At 54.2% G+C, this 12,907-nt stretch overlaps 1 protein-coding gene across 1 annotated transcript in view; it reads left to right on the forward strand.

The window, feature by feature from the left end:
* GTF2IRD1 (GTF2I repeat domain containing 1) overlaps window positions 1–12,907 on the forward strand; it is a 110,810-nt gene that overhangs the window by 50,713 nt on the left and 47,190 nt on the right. The window contains exons 14-19 of the mRNA XM_007940498.2: window positions 2,820–2,867; window positions 3,774–3,839; window positions 4,979–5,162; window positions 11,133–11,182; window positions 11,352–11,408; window positions 12,618–12,701. Of these exons, the coding sequence (XP_007938689.1) occupies window positions 2,820–2,867; window positions 3,774–3,839; window positions 4,979–5,162; window positions 11,133–11,182; window positions 11,352–11,408; window positions 12,618–12,701 (489 nt within the window). The remainder of the gene's footprint in view (window positions 1–2,819; window positions 2,868–3,773; window positions 3,840–4,978; window positions 5,163–11,132; window positions 11,183–11,351; window positions 11,409–12,617; window positions 12,702–12,907) is intronic.

The raw sequence follows: 12,907 nt of genomic DNA on the forward strand, positions 1-12,907 counted from the left end.
ATCCTTTCTTAACCTCTCGAGCTGAGACATTGAATGAAGAATCCATACTTAGTGGACCTAAATCAATAAACTCAGACTGATCCAATTGTACATTCCTTGCACCATAATCCCACACTCTCAGTAGCCATTCCCATATACATTCTCCAGGTTTCTGTCTGTACATATGGGTAATATCAAGTAGGTCTTTTGGAGTATAGCGCATTACTTCCTCAGTCACACTTTTCTATTTCACCTCTGGGAGCTTTCTTAGATTTTGTTCTCTTTATGGGGCGAGCTGTGAGATGGTGAGTGTGTCATTGAGCATTTTTCCCATGTACTATTGAAAGCGGAGCAGTGAGTGGGGATGTGTGTTCAGGGGAAATACTACAGCCCTCAAGGCCTGGGTGGGGCAGCAGGCAGGTTTCCCCCCATTTTGAATTTAGACCCCCAGAACACAAGTGCTTTGAAAAGACCCCCAGGGATGGAGTCAGCACTGCTTCCTCCTGTCTCGGGCCCAACTACAAGGCTAGCCCGGAAGCCCCTCCTTAGAGGAGGGTTGGTGACACTCAGACCCGCAGACGCCCACATTGGGCCCCCTGGTGGCTAGGTATGATGATGTCCTCTGCCCTGACTCTCCCTAGATTGTTGGCTAACACCGGAATGTCTCTCTGGGGCAGAGACTTGCCACCCACACAGGCCGCTCAGCGTTGGTGCCAAATTCCCTGGTCCTTCCTTCTCTTGTCCTTCATGGGCCACTTTATGAATTTAAAATATCACTGATGCTCCAAGGTGTCCCCTTCACCACGGGACAGTACAGCTACAGCAGCTACTGTGAGCCTGGTCATAAACTCCTGCCCAGACAGACCCTCCCTGGGACCCTGCCTGTCCCTTCTGCCCACTTAGTGCTCCCACTGGACTCTCTCCCCCTGCCTGGCCCTCCTTCCATCTAGAAACAGCAAAATGTGGCTTCTTAGTTTGAGTCACCCACAGGCAGACCCTGAGGCAAGGATTTGAGTGGTTAATTTGGGAGGAAATGGCAGGGAAAGCTAGTAGGAAGTGAGGACTGAGACTAGGACAACAGAGCATGCGTTGCCAAGCCAGTTACCACTGTGGGCTAAGGAGCCCTCGTAGCACAATGATTAAGTGCCGGCTGCTAACAGAGAGGTAGGTGGTTCAAACCCACCAGCTGCTCAGGAGGAGAGAAGACCTGGTGACCTGCTGCTGGAAAGATGATGGCTTAGGAAACCCTACGGGGCAGTTCTACTCTGTCCTGCAGGGTCACTGTGAGTCGGAAGTCAACTCCTACTACCGTCACTGGGCGGCTGAGCCGAATCCATTAAGGAACCGTCAGAGCTGGTGTAGGTCTCAGAGCTCAGAGTTAATGAGCTGAGTGGAGAGGGAGCTGGGATGTGAGTGCCGGTCTCCCTGCGTCAGTGGTTGAGATGCATCCTGGGGGGTAACTCCAGCCCTTGGAGCTTGACATTCAGCACCTGCAGCCAGAATAAAGCCTTTAGGTGGAGAGACGGGCACAGCTCGACACCCTCATCCCCAGGTTCCCTCTCCACGGGGGAGCTGGACCTGGTCTCGGGACGGCCGGATCCCCGACTCCGCCCTGCCAGCCACATGCCGCTGGCTGTTTAAGCCTTAGTCTTGTTTGAAGGCCACTGGCAGTGCATGGCACCAAGTGACCAGCTTGAATCCACCATCCTCTGCTTCTCCTTCTAACATTCTTGGTTGCTTCCTCCAGCCCCCACCATAAAGGGTCGGCTGTCTTTTGGGAAAAAAAAAAAGGGGGGGGGGACCAGGTTTTCTGGTCTGATAGAGCCTGGTGCAACCACTGAGACTATGGCCCCTAGCTGCCCTTCAGGTCTGGAGTTGAACCCACTCCTGTGGCTCCCAGCCAAACAAAAGATAGGCACATGAGCTGAACATTTACATTAGGTAGAGACACTCCTTGGAGAGAACAATCATGGGAGAGAGAAGGGCTGCTTATGCACAGGGAGACAGCTCAGGGGGCAGGAGTACGTGGAGGGATGGACACAGGGAGGAGGTGACTATCGGGAGGAAGTGGAAGGGGAGCTGTGCATTGTGGTGAATTGTGGTCAGTGTCATGAGACAAAGTGTGTGTGAACTGCTGTATGCAAAGTGAATTCGCTCTGTAAGCTTTCACCCAAATCACAATTTAAAAAAAAGGGTTGGCTGCTTGGCAGGGCCCCCTCAGCCTGCCACAGTCAAGCCCAGTCCAGCTCCACTGGCCCCAACCTCATTCTCTGCACACTTGCACTTCATGTGCCAGTTTAAGCTAGTCCCTGAGTTTGCCCTTCACACCACACAGGTCCTCCATCCCCACCCTCTCCCTGAACACTCAGCTCCGGCCTAGGTGTTCCCCTTCTCAGTCCACACAGCTGTCAGAGGACCCCCATCTGCCCATACTCCCCAGCTCCCCGCACCCAGTCACCACATCCTCCCTGCCTCTGAATGAGCATGTAGAGACAAGGTCTGGGAGCCCCTCCCACAGCATCTGTCCCCTCATTCTCTTCCGCTTGTCTGAAGTCACGCCAGGAGGACAGGGCTCTGTCTTGTTCCTCGCTGTGTCTTCAAACAGATTTGTGGAAGAAGCAGCAGATGGGGCTGCTGGCGCCAGGCCTACGTCCAGATGGGGACGCGTGGAGGCGAGGTGGTACCTGTAAGGAGTTTAGGGCCCTGACCCATTCAGGGGGTCACCATGACCCTTGGTCCAGAGTTGAGGCCTATGGCTGTCGGACCCAACAGCGGTGTTGGTGGTACGGGCCTCTGGCATGATGTATGTGGTGGCTTCCTGATACTCTGTTCTCTTTCAGACAAAGGCACCAGTGAGGACCTACGGCCTGACGAGAGGCCCATGGAGGGTGAGGTGTTCCCCCATTTCACCCACATACCCCCCCCTCCACTGCCCGTCTCCCCTTTGTTTCTGGTCTCTTCCCTCTTCCCCCATCTCTCTCCAACACCCCGGGAGCAGGTGGGAGCTCTGGGCTGTCTGAGGCGGGAGGAGATGTCTACACCTGTCCCCTAAAACCAGGAGGCCCCTGGTCAGAGGTGCAAGCAGCTCTCGTGAGAAGGGAAATTCCAAGGCTTGGCCTTTGCCTTCATGCACACCTGCTTTCCACCGCAGTGTGGAGGCTGGAGGCTGAGCCCAGGCTTCTGAACAAGGGAGAATTGAGACCTGCAAACACAAAATTGGCTTTGTGTCCTCAGATCAGACAAGCTCAGGGAGACCCAGGAATACTGCTTATTCCCTTTCTGCTGAGAATGGGGGTTGGGACAGGAAGATCAAAGTGGGGAGAGGTCTAGTTCACCTCTGGAGTATCTACCCCTCGGATGGAATGAGTGGGTGTCAGAGAGAAGTGTTATTTCCCCAACCTGAGTCTGATCTGTAGACCATGTGGTATTAGCAAAAGTCTACTGCCACCTGGTGGCAGCCTACTCAATTTGCTGGCATAGTATGCAACCGCTGGATAACAGTCATTTACTGAGCTGGTCTTCAGTGATGCTCACTTAGAAAGTCATTCCTAGGCCACAAAACCTTCCAAATTTCCATTCTGGCCTAATGGTGCCTTTGACCCAGTATCATGGGCAGGTTTTGAGCCCAGAAACTGTGAGCTTGTCTCTGAGGAAATAGGTCAGCCACCACCACTATGCCCGACCTCCACCATTGCAGTGTCCTGCCCCAGGGCCATGGGTGCCCGCAGAGCTGGGACATGAGCTCAAGTGCTGCTGCCACTGAGGAGGCTCTGCAAACTGCCTTTGCCTTCCAGACAGCCACGGCGACGCGATCCGGCCCCTGCGCAAGCAGGTGGAACAGCTCTTCAACATGCGATATGGTGAGCAGGAGCTGCCGTCTTCAGAGGGGCTTCAGACCCCAGCTCCCATCGTAGCTGCTTCCTGCACAGAGACGAGAGTGGGGCACAAGGAGCGGGGCTGGGACCCACCCTCAGGGTGGGGGAGCGCCAGCCAGCCTGCTGTCTGGCTGCTACTCCTCCAGTTCCAGGCATCCTGCATGTGGAAAGGAGGCATGGCCCTGAGGCACCGCGCCGCCGCCTCCACCTACACGCACACTCACTGGCCACCGGCCTCCACCTGCGCTCACGCTCACACTCACTGCCTCAGCCCCTCCTCCGTCTGCACGCTCACACTCACTGCTTCACCCGGCTCCTGTCTACACACTCAGGCTCACAGGCTTCACTCACTCTGGGTGTGCCTTAGCCTAGGTTGCAAGGCTGATTTCCCCACTATGAGAACATGGCTGTCCTATCCTCACAGACACCCTCCTTCAGGGCTCAGCCAGAAGGATTCGTAGCAAGAACTTCCCGCCACTCTAGGGAACAGGAAAGAGGAGGGGAGGGACCTCTTTATTAAGCCCCATAGTGTGCCAGGCTGGCTGCTTCCCACACGCTTCTCCTCCCATCTCACAAAGCCCAGAGTCCTGATGCCGCCCTCACAGATGAGGAAAAGTGAGGCTGACGTGACTTTTTCAAGGCCCCACAACAGTGAGCGGCAGAGCCAGGCCTCGGATCTGTCCTGTTCACACACCACACAACGGGCTTTGGGGATCATTTCTTTTGGGAAGCAGTGATCATTTGGAGGGCCCTACTGGCATCATGGGGACAAGTGGACTCAGTGCGTCACGAACACCCCCTGGGCAGCACTGGTTTCCTGTGCAGCCTTGGCAGGAAAGCAGTGGTCTGTCTGAGAGTGGACTTTGGGATCACACTGACCCAAGTTCACATCCTGGCTCTGCTTCTTTGTGGCCGTGTGACTTTGGACAAGTCACTTTCCCTCTGAACTGCGGGTCTCTTGCCTGCCCACAGGAGTAACAGCTCTTCCCCTCCCCAGAGGGTGGGAGGGTTCAGCCAAGTGCTGGCTCTGCACAGGGCTCTCTGGCAGCTGTGGAGACGTGGGAGGTGGGGTCAAGGCTGGTGGCCCCAGCTCTGGGCTGCCCTAAGCAGCCACGTCTCTGCAGCCAAGGCCATTGGCATCTCGGAGCCTGTCAAGGTCCCCTACTCCAAGTTCCTGATGTACCCGGAGGAGCTATTCGTGGTGGGGCTGCCCGAAGGCATCTCCCTGCGCAGGCCGAACTGCTTCGGGATTGCCAAGCTACGCAAGATCCTGGAGGCCGGCAACAGCATCCAGTTCGTCATCAAGAGGTGAGGCTCGCCAGGGCCACTGGGCACCTCCCGGCTTGCCCTGCAGCCAGGAATACCTCCGAAAGGCCACCTCGCCTGAGCAGCAAAGGCTCTTGTTAAACACAGCGACAGCAGTTGGGTTTAGCCGCACTGTGGCAGGCGTGAGGTTGCCCAGGACTTCCAGACCCGGGGCAGCCAGGCCGGCTCCCTTTCAGTCCCGGAAAAGCAGTCCTCAGTTTGCCTGGATGTAGACTGGGGCTCTGCCTCCCGACTTGCTCTCATCGTCCGAGCATCCTCCGGGCAGGTGTGTTGGTGGACCCGCTGTGGGCAGTTTGCCAGGATTCGACAACCCCCAGAGGTTCCCCTGGGTCATTGGTTCCTCCGAAGTGTCTTGTTTGTCGGAGCCCAGCCACGCCTCAGTGTATCCAGCCCGGGTGTCCAGCTCGGATAAGAGGCCCCATGTTACTAGTGATGTTCACTTTGATTACTTAATCAAGTAATCCCTGGTATCCTGGGGCTCTCCACTGTCAAGTTACTAGTTTTCCCAGTGTAATTAGTAAATATCTTAATAAAGGTGGAAAAAAAGATAAATCAATCCTTAAAAATAAAAGGCACAGTGGAATTAGCTGTTAAGCTGTTCCATGTTTGTTGCTTCTAGGTGTTACTATAATTTTTTAAATAAATTTAAGGGGCTGTGGTGGCACAGTGCCTAAGGCATTTGACTGCTAACCAGAAGGTTGGTGGTTCATACCCACCAGCGGTGGAAGGAAGATGTGGCAATCTACTTCCGTAAAGATTTACCCACTCGGAATTCTAAAGGGGGCCACTGTGAGTCAGAATCAACTCCATGGCAGTGAGTTTGGTGTTTTTGGTATACTTGGTTTGGTTGAAGATGGAGATGCGCAGAGTTTGTCCCCCTAGCGGCATGAATGGTCCCAAGGCTGGGAGTTTCCACATCCTGGGAGGCAGGCTGGTGACGGCCTCAGGCCACGGGTGGAGCTCTGCTGAGAGGGCTGGTTTGTGCCTTCAGGAGCCCCTCTTTGTAGCTTTGCTGTTCTTTCCTTAACAAATCCACGTGGAGCCCCACAGCGGGCCAGGCTCACAGCGGAGAAAGCCAGTGGGTCCAGCCCTCAGTCTCTGAGTTCCGCGCATAAAATCATAGTGTGACGTCAGGTAGAGAGTTCTGTGGAGGGGTCAGACAGGCTGATATGGTAGAGAGGATCCTTGGGTGGTTTGTCTTGACTTAACCTAAAGGTTGGTGGTTCAGATCTACTCAGCAGCTCCACGGAAGAAAGACCTGGTAACCCACTTCTGTAAAGTTTGCAGCCAAGCAAACCCTATGGGGCAGTTCCACTCTGTCACATGGGGTTGCCATAAGTGGGAGTCTACTCGGTCGCAACAGGCTGAGTGGTGTCGTGGGGAGGAATCAAGAGGGGGCTGGAGGGAGCCTGTCAAAGGAGGTGACATCTGAGCAGAGACCTAATGAAGTGAGGGAGTCTCGTGACCCTCTGGTGGAAGAGCATCCCAGGCAGTGGAAACAGCAGGTGCAAAGGCCCTGTGGCAGGAAATGCTTGAGTGTTTGAGGAGGAGCAAGGTGTGCAGTGTGGCTGGGGCAGGGTGTGAAGAAGGAGAGACCCGGAGACTGCAGGGCGGGTCAGCCAGGTCTTGGGCTGGCTTAAAGAGGTTAGAGGTTTTTTTCTTTGTGGCAAAATATACATAATGTAAAATTTACCATTATAACCTTTTTTGAAGGAGCTCTGGTAGCATAGCACCTAAGGCACTTGACTGCTAACCAGAAGGCTGGTGGTTCAAACCCACCAACCCACCAGCCACTCCTCAGAAGGAAGGTTGGGCAATCTACTCAGAAATCCAAGGAGGGGTCACTATGAGTTGGGTCTGACTCGACAGCATATAACAACAACCACCATTTTTGAGTGTACAGTCCAGTGGCATGAAAGCATATTTCACGGTGGCTTGTAACCATCACTACTGTCTATTTCCATATCTTTTCAATCACCTCAAACAGGAATCTGTAGCCATTTGTAAAAACGGCTTAGAGGTGGCATCTGACCTCCTCTAACGTCACAAGTTGGGAGGAAGATCAGGATCAGCCTGAGCATGATTCCTATGAGGCGGAGGTCACTTATGCCTCCACTCTCCAACCTTTTCACCAATTCAGACACCAACCATCCCACCCACGCCACTCCCTACTTCTCCACTGGCCTCAATCATCCATTGCAGTGCTCACACAGAACTCATAGACAATACTCACCATCATGGGGTTTATTAGGGAAGTAACAGGCTGCAACTCAGGATCAGAAATGACTCAGGATACAGCCTCTTCTCAGTGGTGACCCCAGGTAACTCCTCTCTCTGGCCCTCGGCCTCTGTACCCCACAGCCCCGCGGCCTCTGTCCTGCTTGGGCAAGTGCCACAAAGTTCTTTTAGCTCTGCCGGTAAGTGCTCGTAGGCACCCCACTCCACCAGCAGGCCTCCTGCCTTAAGGCGCTCAGCTCCCACCCTCCATGGGCCAAGAAGCCCACTGTGCTGTCGTCTGGCAGATCTTGTGTCTCTCTCTCTCTGCTGTTGTTTCCTCTGTCTCCTGGGTCAAGGAGTTCAGTGCAAGGATCTCGGGGCCGAAGGATACACTCCACTCCTGGCTCTTCTTTCTTGATGGCAGTGAGATTTCCCCCTCCCCCTTCCCACACTGGGATAGCTCATTGTAAGCCCAGTGGAATGGCAGAATTGACCAGTCCCCACATCAGGGTTCCATACACCTTGTTTCCATGGTCCCACCCACACAAGAGTGCCATGCCTCTTATTTATACTATCAGCAAACTGTCCAGCACTTGGTGGGCCTCGGGCAACCCACATAGGTAGAGTCGTACAGTTTGGTCCTTGGATTTGTTTTAACAGCTTTATTGAGATTTCATTCTCATAACATACAATTTGCCTGTTTAGAGTATACAGTTCAGTGGTTTTCCGTGTGTTCACAAATACGTGCTACCATTGCCACAGTCAGCTTCAAACCATTGTCACCTCAAGAAACACCCCCATATCATTGAGCTGTCACCCCCTTATCCCCTCGGCCCAAGCCTTGAACACCTGCCGATTTCCCTTCCATTTCTGTCGATTTCCCTGTTCTGGACTTTCATATGCTTGGAGCCATGCAGGGCGTGCTCCTGTGTGACCGGCTTTTTTCACTCAGTACATGTTTTCAGGATTCACCCCTGTTGGAGTATATATCAGTGTTTACCCATCTTGAGGCATGTGTCAGCATTTACCTGTGTTGGAGCATGTATTGGCATTCACCTGTGTAGGGCATGTATTAATATTCACCTGTGTTGGAGCATGTTGTATTGGCATTCACCCATGTTGGAGTGTGTATCACTGTTCACCCGTGTTGGGTGTGTATCAGCATTTATCCATGTTGGGGCATGTATTGGCATTTACGTGTGTTGGTGCGTGTATCATCATTTATCCATGTTTGGGCTCATATCAGCGTTCACCTGTGTTGGGTTGTGTATTGGCGTTCACCTGTGTTGGAGCGTGTATCAATATTCACCTGTGTTGGGGTGTGTCAGCACTTCATCCTGGATTTTATTAGACTAAATGAGAACTCACAAGGAGGCTTTGAGGAGGGTGTCACGTGATCTGGTCTGCTGGTGTACTTTTTTGAAATCCTCTGCTGGAGGGGGGGCAGGGTGGGCTGGAGTGTGGCAGGCAGGGACCAGTGAGTGAGGAAGCTGTACTTTGGCCCAGGGCAGAGGGTGGTGGCTTAGCCCAGTCAAGGTAGGGGTGTGGGCAGCAAATGCGGTCAGGTTCAGGCAGCCTTTGAGGATTGGAGTGGGATGTGTTTGCTGTGAGACAGGATTGAGGGGTGGGATGAGCCCCAGGGACGATGAGATGGAGAACGTGCAGATGGAGGCAGCTCAGAGTCCGAGTGAGGTCTGACTGTAGGTCTTCCAGGGAGGGACAAACAGCTGGATAATGGGCCCCACAGACCTGCTCAGCAGAGGGGTGAGGTGAGCCCTCAGCATCCAGAGGGAGGGGAGGGGTGGGAGGTGCTTCCCACAGCCTTTGCCTCAATGCCAGGAGATCATTCCTTTTCAATACCAGTTGTAAAGGGTGAATTTGACTAATCTTTTAGTTTGTTACACCTCATTTTAAAAATTAGAAAAAACATGCTGGTGGGAATATAAAATAAAAAGTAATGGGTTCTTTCATTCATCTTACTTTTAAAATGGATAAACCTTGGGGATGATGGGAATTTCTAGAATTAGGTAGTGGTGATGGTAACACAACTTTATAAAGACACGGAAAACCACTGATTGTCCACCTTCAAACAGTGGAGCTGATGGCATGTGAACTGTATCTTAAGAAAGCTGTTTGTTATATTTATTTTTAAAGAAGAAAAATTGGGACAAGAACACCTAACCTGTGTATACTACATCCCCCCCATCCCACCCCAGCCACACTACTTGGTTGAAACTTCCCCCTGCATGTGCACTCAACCTTGACCCCAGCATCCTTCACAGCACTGCAGGCAGCCACTACCTGTCAGTTAGAATTGGCACAAAAACAAATTAAACTTTCTAAATCCTTAGTCCAAAGACATTCTTAACCTTGAAGTCATATGCAAAATTTTTATATCCTTTTGTGTATGATTCTGGAAAGAGGGGCCCTTGCTTTCATCAAAGTCTCAAGTTAAAAAAGCCCTTAAGAAATTTAAAACCGTGGATGGACTCACATGGGTGGGAGGCTGAGGTCCTGAGAAGTACAGTTAACAGGGGGAGGTCTGTGGGGATAGGGGGTTGAGGTCTGGGTCTGTGACACGCTGGAGGCACTGGGGAGGTCAGGCTAGCCCCAGGAGGTCTGACAAGGAGGGTGGGGGTGGGATCAGGGTCAGCAGACATGTAGCCAGAATCTCATTCAAATCTCCCAAAGGACACTGCAGGGAAGGGGCTTGTACCAGGGTTCAGTGTTGGGAGGAAGCGTCTGTGGACTGTGAGTGAGGCCACCTGGATAGGTGATGGTAGGTGATGAGCTCTCCATCATAGGGGGTAATCAAGCACCAGCTACAGAGGAGACTGCTTCTTGGGAGGGAGGCAGCCCAGTGAGGCAGCTGGCATCTCTTAGGCATCAGCCCAGTGCCCAGCACAGAACTGGGCTCACAAGGCTGGGATGGGGAGGCAGGAGGCAGGGTCTTGCCTTAAACCACAGTTTCAGGAGCTGTGTCTGGTTCCCACCACCATCATCTCACCCATATTCCTTGTGTGGAAACTGAGGCCCAGAAAATGGAAGTGACTTCCTCACAGTCGCCTAAGAGGGTTAGAAGCTAGGCAGGGTTCCCGACACCCAGGCCAGTGTGCTTTCTACTGATGCCGCTTCAGGCGTGGGTTTGTAAGGCCCACTGCCCTGGGTTGAGCCCAGGAAGGGTCCTAATTTCTATGTCAGAGGAGAAACTTGAGGCCCCGAGGGCTCTCAGCTGGAGAGGCTGCTGGGAGAAGAGAAGAGAGCCCATGGGGAGAGACCCCTAGTTTGAGCTCAGCCTTGTGATTGTGGGCGTGGCATTCAGCTCCCCCTCCCCCACCTCAGTCTCCTCTTCTGCAGACGCTTGGGAAGCAGCGTACCTGCCTCCAGGCCGTTGTGAGGGTTTAGTAAGATCTGCAAACAGGGTTTGTGGACTCTGTGGGTTTCGGGGCACAGCTGGGCCTGGTCCCTGAGGCTCCGGACCTTCCCCGGCACCTGGAATACTGCTCTGTAGTCAGTTCCCACTGCTTCTCCGCTTCAGACCCACCCGTGGAAACCAGCCCACCAAGGCCACGTGCCTAGGGCTTCGACCTGACAGTGTCAGCTCCCTGGGCCACTTCCCAGACCTGTACTGTCCACAGCCAGGAGGGCCGTTGCACAGATACGCAGACTGAGGCCCAGAGCGGGTAGCTAGCCAGTCCGGGGAGAACTGACGACACCCCTTGTAATGTTTTCCAGGCCTGAGCTGCTCACCGAGGGAGTCAAAGAGCCTGCCACGGAAAGTCAAGGTAGCTTGGCTGGGCCGCAGGCGGACGTGGGAGGGGTCCCAGGCTCTGCCACCAGCCCTGCTCTTTGGTCCTGGTCCCCGCCATGCCCTCCCCATGGGGTTTGCCCCCCAGCGGATCCACCTCTTTCCTGGGTCCCCTCCTCATCCTGGCTTCTCTCCCCCGCCCCCAGAGAGGGACTCCGGGGACCCTCTTGTGGACGAAAGCCTGAAGAGACAGGGTTTCCAAGGTAAGGGTGGAGTTCAGGGTGAGGTCAGCTGTCCCTGTGCCAGGACCGGGACTTGGGTTTTGAGGGCCAGGCTGGGGATGGGAGGGCCGGACCCTAACCTTAGGACCTGGGAGTGGAATGAGCCAGGCTGGCGGCTGGGGCAAGCTGCAGGTAGCTACTCTGAGTTAGGGGCTCCGTGTGGGGCCCAGGCAGAGAAGGCTGGGAGGGCCCGTGCCCCAGCAGTCAGCCTGCTGTGCTCTGAGCATTTTAAAATCCACGGCCTCCCTGGAGAAGAACGGGCTGGGCCAAGAGGGGCTGGGAAGAGTGCGGACAGAGAAGAGTGGAAGCTAGGACAGCCAGAGTAGAGGCAGGAGTAGGTCTAGGAGGGAGACAGGCGGAGGAGCCCCAGCGTGCGGGAGGAGGCACGCAGCTCCCATCCATGCCCACGTCCACGGGCTGCTGCGAAGGGTGGGCCGTGGCTGGGAGTCCCTCATGGACCCTGTGCAGTCACTGTGGCTCAGAGGAAGAAGTAGAGACGGTGAGACAGTCAGGCTGGGGATGACGGAGCCACACAGACTGCGTCTTGTGCTCCAGGCCAGTAGCCAGAACTGTCTTATAAACAGGGTGAGCCCACATCTCTCCCCTCACCCATGACTGCTCACACCCAGCCTTCTAAGCACATGGAGGACCTCACTGCAACAGCGCCCAGCCACCCAAAGAGCCCCTGCCTCCCTCACCCCCGCCTAGAGGCAGTGCCAGGCTGGGATCTCCTTAAGCCAGAGGCCTGTCTGGGCCCCTCCGCACATGCCTGGTGCAGAGGGCTCCCTGGTGGACACACTCTGGGTGACTGAGTGACCTGAGAAGCTGCTGGGCCAGCCCCTGCCGTCTGGCTCCCTTTGCTGCTGCTTCCCCATGGACTTAAGGAAGCCCTGCTCTGAGCTGCCCCAGGCGTCGCTACCTCCAGGGCTGGCTCCTTGCTGTGGTAGCTTTCAAACATCAGTAAGCAGCTTGATTTCCAACTCAACTGCTGTTGTCGAAACAGTGTGTGTCCTTCGGGAAACGCATCGCCGTGAAGATGGCAATTCTGAGGACCCAGAGGCCCCTCCAAGGATCTGTGAATTGCTGGAGAAGGAGTTGCCCATAATTAGAAAATCATATTCCTTAAAAGTCACCAAGTGCCTTTTAATTTAACAGCCCAAATCCATATATATGTTTTTTTCCACTTTGCAGAAAATTACGACACCAGACTCTCCCGGATCGACATCGCCAACACCCTGAGAGAGCAAGTCCAGGACCTGTTCAATAAGAAATACGGTGGGTCACCGGCGGGCTGGGAGGGAAGCCTGGCTGGTGGGGAGGGAACAGGGAGCTTCCCAGTTCTGACCTCCCGAACCTCTGGGAGATGCGGTTCCTTCATTCATTCACTCACTCACTCACTCACACATCCTTCCTGAGCACTTACTATGCACCAAGCACTGCCCGGGCTCTGGGGGTACAGCAGTGAATGATATAGGCACCAT

The sequence above is a fragment of the Orycteropus afer genome, unplaced genomic scaffold (genome assembly GCF_000298275.1).
Source record: "Orycteropus afer afer isolate SDZICR_OR568_19922 unplaced genomic scaffold, OryAfe1.0 scaffold00006, whole genome shotgun sequence".
Taxonomy (NCBI): Eukaryota; Metazoa; Chordata; class Mammalia; order Tubulidentata; family Orycteropodidae; genus Orycteropus; species Orycteropus afer.